Here is a 7,837-nt window from a genome sequence, read left to right on the forward strand (position 1 = left end):
GGCAAAAAAACTTACAACAGTGACGTACCACCAACCGATTATGCACTGGCAGTAAGCACTGGCAGTGGCATAACAGTACATTAACATGACTGACACGTACAGAAATACCGCCATAAAATTATACCGATTTAAGGCGAAGCATAAAACCTTCTTCTAAGGCAAATTTAGGCTTTTGAAAATTCGTCAGCTGTGACATTGTAATGAGCCTCATAACACATGCCAGGCATGTATAGATTCCTACCTAGCCAGAACCGCCGCGCCAGTCAAACTCTTTCTAACAAGACAGTCAACAAATCCATGTTTAAGCCCATCCCTCTTGAGGGGTCAAAAAGGTTATGCTGACACTTTACTCTGTGGCATTGTCAGCAGAAAGTTAGATTCATGGTCCTTTCAATAATGCCATAAAAATGGCTAGGTCAGCGCTGAAACACAAAATGCACATACCGTTTTTCAATCCGCCTCCGTCGACCAGAAACATGTCCTGCAGAAAATGTCCTAAAATCCGCGCCTGTGGCCCATTGACCTTTCGACCTGTGACCTCCAATTTCGGCACTAGTGATGGCTTTTCTACCATGATGCTATACCCGACTATCGCGAGCCTAGTCGAGCGTTTGAATTTGTGCCGCAATTCTGCATTTCCTCCCTTATCCCTATACCTTAAATTAAGGAGGAAATGTTCCCCCTTCTTTTCCACCTCTTGCCCTTTACCCTTTAACCCCCAGCTTCGACATCCCAACTCGTTTTCGGATTACCCCCCCACGTCCCGAATATCGTGACCGTACGTCGAGCCGTTTAGATTTGTGCCCAACTGTTGACGGACGGACGGACGGACGCTCGCACGGACGGACGGACGGACGCTCGCACGGACGGACAGACGGACGGACGGACGATCATGCGATTCTACAAGCTGCATCTGACTATGTCAGATGAGCTAACAAACCACGGAAAATATAAATTTCCTGTAACCTGTCACACTACATTTCTCACGAACACAAGAGTTTCTCCCAATGATTCCAGAAATTGATACCAAAGCTATTGTGGGCATGAAAGTATATAAACGTGGGACGTGGTACGAAAATATGTACAGTGGTACGACGATTGTCAGCCAAATTTTAGGATTTGGCTTTTGCACTAAAAGCAGTGCAGTGATAAATGTCGCAACAGATTTAGTGAAAACGGAGATTTTGACACGTGGCATGTACCAGAATTGGTCACTACAACGCAAACATGAAAAGTGGATTTATTGAACTAGATTTTGTTTACTATAAATCCTAAAAGGCCAAGGGCCAAAATAATCGGGCGATTCACAAGACTTTTTCATTTTTCACTAAGAATGGGGAATATTGAAGGAAATTACATAGGTTGAGGAAATGCTAAATTCTGAAAACTGCCCCCAAGAGGAATAAGGTCAGTATTAGGGAAAAGATTTTTACGATGTTCTGTATACAAAATTATATAGCAGCGGTCTTAATTCATCACTGTTGCATGGACCAATATTAATCTACAACATTCCACACCGATCTATACATTCAACAATCTAAGGTTGTTTTACGAGAATGATCTGGCAGGTTAATTTTCTACACTCATACACCTAATATGTTACAGTATGTGTATTTACCTGTTGCTGAACATTTGACAGACCATTTTGTGGCATTGCACCAGCATAACCGCCACTGTCCACATTTCCCTGGAAGCCTGTACCTGTGTTCATCTGGCCTACTGCTGCGGGTTCACCCATCGAACCTGGCTGCAATTGAAAGATGTTCAGCATGAACAGCATAATGCACAATATACTATAGACCTTCCACATACCCTGTTTATATAAAGTCTATGCATCTCTGCAAAAATGTTTAGACAATGTGGTGGTTTTTTATGCAGCTTCAGTAAAGCATTCTGAAGATACTCTTGCGTTCAATGTACTATTGAAAAACGTGAAGAAATAAAATGTCATCTTATACTACACAGCATCTACTGAAAGTCTGTCTCTAGCTCTCTCTCTCTCTCCACTAATTCACGACAAAATACGTCATGACCGAAATATGGCATGCATGCATGCTAACGTGTCTTAATGTGCTCTCACCTTTCCTTTATGCACCGAATGATGCAGGTGGTTGTGGCAGACCTCCAGAATGTGTGACGTTAGCTCGTTCAGGTCATCAAGCTCGGTTATCCGGAAGGCGACCACCGTTTTTTTACCTTGGAAATTGCGGATGTTTCCGTGCACGCGCACGTACGTGTATTCGACGATCGGCTTTGTCTGGTCGCTTGCCGCGTTGCCCTGGAATTGAGAGATGTAGATTTATCAATTACTAACCATAATATATGCGTTTATTTTGTAAACGTCTTATCAATATATTGCAGTGATAATCACATAAACGTAGAAATTACATTCACTGAACTGTGATCAGGGATCATGAGCAACGAGTACACGAAAGTTGCATCATTATTGCAGCATAACTGCTGTTGTATGTAGGGTGTACCGATTAGGCCTAAGATAAAATATTGCTTGTTTCCCCTTTACCGACCGACTCGCCAAAACGCCGCTACTCGACACATTTTATTGGCCGATTAAAACAAAACAAAAATTATTTCGTTTTGCCAAAAAAAAAACAATTCAAATTCGTTGCGCAAAAACATATACACAAAACAGAATATACAATATACATACACACATCTTGTCAAAACAAAATAAAAACGATTTTTCACCTACCTACCTACCTACTCAGTACCCTGAGAGGTGAATAGGTAAAGGGGAAACAAACAATTTTTTAAGGGTGGCCTTATCCTTAACCAGTCTTAGTGTTGAACAAGTAACAAAAATCCCAAAGTTCTTCGCTTTTTGCAGAGTGCTTAACTCTCGACATTTGTATGCTACTAAAATGTTAAAAGATCCACACTGTGATCTGTAACATATTGAAACCCAAGCAATATTATACACACGCTGTTATCCAACCAATGCTTGACTTCGAGTGGAGGGCCTGACATATCATCCAGCTCATATGTTATATTCGTTGTCTGCTCTTTCACTGATCGCACAAGTCCTACAATCGTAACCTAACAAAAAAAAACACAGTACTGCGCTTAAATTCATCTGAACATCTGCACACGTTTAGTTTCAGAAGTATTATAATACCAAGATTGAAAAAATATAAATGAAATAGATCAGTATTATGTTACTCCTGTAATATACAGAGTAAACAGAGTAAACTGTCTTCAATATTTTAAACATTTTGACTTGACACTATAGCAACCGTGCTGGAGTCAGGGGTTATCAGCTTATAGATCTCTCACTGTCACACATCATGCACATTCTGGTTTTTAGGCATTAGCTTCCCTGAGCTCTGACTTTAGTTCAGTACTAAAACGTCCGCACACGTGCATGATGCTCATCACTCCGTATTACATGTGTGACATCAGTGAGTCAGTGACTTGTATTATGGTTGAAATCTACACGTACTAGTCATGCATATATGCTGTTTCAGCCCGTTTGTTTTGAAATTTTATTATATCAACGATTATTCACACACTCACCTGATGTACGTCCATTTCACCTATTTTGAACACATCATCTGCTTGCTGTGAGCTGTGAATTTGTTGTGTAGTACATGGAATCATCGTCTGCGATTTCATCCGCTGAAATTTATCACGATTCCTTCACACTGAATACTCGCTGATATACAGCGACATATTTACACCAAAAGAACCATTAACAAGTACATTGAACAAGACACTATACTCAAGACAACAATAGTTATAAACTTATTTGGTAGCTTTGTACTACACGTGCCCCTCCTGATAACATGCATTCATATTATGAAGGGAATATGAAGCAGTGTCTTGCATTTTCACCAGAGATATTGCCACTGCATCACTGCAATTAAGCAATCTTTGAAATTGATAAAACACCTGTACAAAAGCAGGTACAGTTCCTTGTCTTGATTTCTTTTAAATGTTAATACTTTAATATAGTTTTGTTCATTAGCTTCTTATATTTATATTGGTTTTTAGAAACTTATTAAATAAACTGTGAAACTGTGTATAGAATCTTCGTTTTGGGACATGGCTTATAAGCGAGATAAGCTTTACACATACGGTCGAGTTATAATTCACTATACTTACTGCTTTGGGCTGTGACTGTGATGGTGAGCTAAACCCTCCAGGCGAAGCAAATCCTCCACCTCCCCCATAACCTCCATCGCCACCCCCAAAGCCTCCGCCAGTGCCTGTATGTCAAGAGAAATTTGTGAACTAAATAATAGTTAAATACTAATAGCAGTCAAACAATACAGTTTTAATCACAGGCACTTGGAACGTCTCAATAAAAGAAGAAGAAAGGTAAATAAACACGAAATGTATTTACTACCAGTCTTAATGTTTCTCTACTCTATTTCGCCTATAATCACTTGTAAATGCCGGTCAAATGCTCATCTGCAACACACAAGTACACCGCACGCTAGCTGCTGCACACTGACACATAAATATATAGCAGGTAGGAAAGCGTGCTGCAACATTCGCTCGACGCTCGCATTGATTTAAATGACGAATACAACCACAGAAATCATTTCAACATTCACTCCATCTTGTGTTGTCTATATTGAAGAACACGTGGTTCACTGTTATAAAACATACTGGTGTTCGTAACCGAGCGTGTGTCACAGCGAAACACATAAGCCTGACGAAATTCTCGCAGTCTCCCGCGTTGCCGGTTTAAAAATGCTGTCGGAATCAGAAAACACCCACCGGGCGCTGCTTTCGGCTGACCTCAATTTTTGGGCAAGCCGGGCAGACGCTGCCACGTTTTCCCAAAATGCAGTTGCGCCGCCGTATAAAGGCCCTAGCCTGTACTTGCAGGCCATTACATAAACTCCACAACGGGGAGGCGAACGCGAAAATTTCGTCAGGGGCTTTGTGTGAGTTTCGCGTGACACAGCTCGGTAGACCGAATACAGACAGTACTGTTGTTATAAAACAACTTCGGTGAACACTGCTTCTTCAAATAGAAACAAAGATGGAGTAGAAGGTTGAATATTTTGTGTTGTATTCGTATGAAAGCGGGCGTCGAGTGGAATATTTGGCAGCAACGCTTTCGCTAACCTGGCTATATATTTATTGATGGTACAGGCCACTAGCATGCAGGGCGGGCCAGGTGTTGCAGATGAGCATTTGATGGGATTTGTACCAGGAGAATTGTCAGCCAATAATAGGGAAAGAGAGTAGAGAAACATTAAGACTTTGGCTAGTAGAATAGATTTCGTATTTTATTTAGCATTATATTTTATTGAAACGCTCCATAGTGCCTGTGTTTTAAATAATAACATACCCAAAACAACCTGAGCTTAGGGAAGAGGGGGGAAGGAGAGTAGGAGAGCAGGAGAAGAGAGGAAGAGGAGGCAGGAGAGATAGGTAGCACAGTAGGATAGGAGGGAGGGGAGAGGAGGCAGGAGGGAAGGGAGGAATTATGTTTATAATGCAGGCTTAAGATTTTGGAAAGTATAGGAGGACTACTAAATGACTGGTCCCCTAGGCAACACCATAGTGGGTCCTTTTTCACGCTACCATAATTCACAGTCACCTTATGAGGCAGCATGGAGAGCTCCACTAAAATCACAAAGCGGCCCCCTTAAAAAGGATGATGGAGAGCTCGCTTGAGGGCTCTCCATAATGCCTCTTTGGGTGTGAAATGATGGGAATCAATGACGGCAATTCCGAATCCCAGTCTAGAGTGAAATTCCAAAAACGAAAATTGGGATGTCATTGTCAATCCACTGATTATCATGTCATCTCACCTTCAATGATATCAATGCTTTTGTCATGATACATCTCTTTCAATCCAACGCAACAACCCAACTAGCACATCAGATTAATAAAGAGTTGATCCCGATGTAAAACGAAAACTTGTTTTTATTATTCTGAACTTCAATCCTTAGAGATTCTAGATCCAATAGTACCTGCCATATTTCAGACACGAAATATCATCAACAATCTCCATCAACAAACTAGCCAAAATTACTTGTACGTAGTAGCGCCCCTCGCAAACCCACTACGACTGGTTTCAGCGTCGGACAGAAAAACTCACTTTCTTGCACGTATAGTGGAAAACGAGCAGGTAACTTGTTGGCTACCGGTAGGTACCTGTATTTTGGATGCTGTGTCTAGTGTATAAACCAGAGGTAATATAGTATATCTAATAAGACCTGTACCTCTGTATACATTCAGTTACTTTACACACGCACAAATTGTTGTGTGTCGGCTAACATTTGTAAATAATTGTGACGAGGTGGCCATTGTCCAGTAATTAGCTAGTTTTACTATATTACTAGTGAGTACTAACTAACGGGACTTTTGGTTGCGCGATTTTCAAACTTTTATGAGGCCGCGAATGATGCACGCACCATGCAACAATTTAGGGGTGGCACGCACCATGGCACAATTTATAGGGTGGGCCGTGGAGCATGCCCTGAAAATGGAACGGTCGCCTACCACCCACTCGCGCTATGACGCAAGCGACCAATGTCTAAGCTCGGCGGACCGAAAATTGCACAAAGTCAAGTAGTCACATCCTGCCCCACGGTGCCAATAAAAGTTTGGGCGACTGCCAATATTTGCGACAGGCATAAACAAATTTTACTGAGAATGTTTGAAGTTTGTTCTTTGTTTACTAAGGGCCAAACCAAAAAATTACGCTTTGGTTCGGGTCACCCGCGCCGACACTTCACATTTCGGAGGTGAAAAATGTGCACGACTGTGGTCACTTTTAGAGGTTTCCAAGAAAAATAAAATTCAAAGACTGCCGGCGCTGCCGATCATGACATATTCAAAATATCCGACTTTGGTCATTTCATTACGCTAAAGAGAGTTCCAAAATATTTTTCCTACAACGTGAAACAGTCGTATAGAGCCGAGCCCGGGCTCTTGCATAAAACAGAGCACTGGAAAGGTCGTATGGCCGGCGGCGGCGCTGGCTTTGATTACTGCGAATCGATCGCGAGTTACTATATAGTGATATGCGCATGCTATCGTGCTATACCGCGGCCCGAACTGTGGCGTGTGGAAAAATACACACCGTTTGATATTTTCTTCCTAACGTGTGGAAAGATTGAACAGCGTCTGCGGAGTGGCTGTGTAAAGTTCCACACCGTCTCTACACTTGAACGTGTTTTAACGGTTTGACATTGTCGACGTTTTGTGTTTTTACGTTGCTCTCTCTCTGTGTGTGTGTGTGTGTGTGCATGCGTGCGGTCGCGGTGAGGTGCGTGCGCGCGCCGGTGTGTAGTGGTGGATTTAGGGGGGGGGAGCTAGCCAACGCCCACTCTGTGAACTAAAACAAATATTATTACAGGGACCGCACACGACAACATATATCCATTAATTAACTTGGACTCCCGCGGTCGGCGCCAAGTATAGAAGAGTCGCGCAGGGCTGCGCAGCGAGAAAGGCAACCTGATGCACGTTGGGTCAAATTATGTCAATTGAGTGGCAAAGCAGGCTAACACCTACGGAACAAGCCTGCCTTGGCGGCGGAGGGCTTTTTCAGGCAATTCCAAGAAAGAAGAGTAAAGTTGTTGATTAAGCTGTGTTTTTATACCTTCAGCTGGCCGCCCGGGCCATTCAGCCGCAGAAGCCGATCGGTGGAGCGCGGCGGGCGCGATCGCGCCCGAGCTTAAAGAAATGAGAAAGACCTGCATCAATGTATAGGACTGGACTTAGCATTCTTGGACTGTACTCGTGTTTCAGCTCATCTGACACGTAGTCCAGATTCACTTGTAGAATTCCACAATGATTGTCGAGCGTGCGTGTGTCCGTAGCCTGGCGCGTCAGGTGCATCGCAGTGGCGAGC

The 7,837-nt window shown here is 42.7% G+C and overlaps 1 protein-coding gene across 1 annotated transcript; it reads right to left on the reverse strand.

Moving 5' to 3' along the window:
* Positions 1 to 1,262: 1,262 nt before the first annotated feature.
* On the reverse strand, positions 1,263 to 3,546 carry LOC106806250 (replication protein A 32 kDa subunit-like). Its single transcript, XM_014808125.1, has 5 exons — positions 3,532 to 3,546; positions 2,941 to 3,054; positions 2,081 to 2,278; positions 1,619 to 1,747; positions 1,263 to 1,271 (listed from the first exon to the last, which is right to left on the reverse strand). The coding sequence occupies exons 1-5, from the start codon at positions 3,544 to 3,546 to the stop codon at positions 1,263 to 1,265; spliced, it is 465 nt and encodes a 154-aa protein (XP_014663611.1).
* Positions 3,547 to 7,837: the final 4,291 nt, after the last annotated feature.

The sequence above is a fragment of the Priapulus caudatus genome, unplaced genomic scaffold (genome assembly GCF_000485595.1).
Source record: "Priapulus caudatus unplaced genomic scaffold, Priapulus_caudatus-5.0.1 Scaffold150, whole genome shotgun sequence".
Taxonomy (NCBI): domain Eukaryota; kingdom Metazoa; phylum Priapulida; class Priapulimorpha; order Priapulimorphida; family Priapulidae; genus Priapulus; species Priapulus caudatus.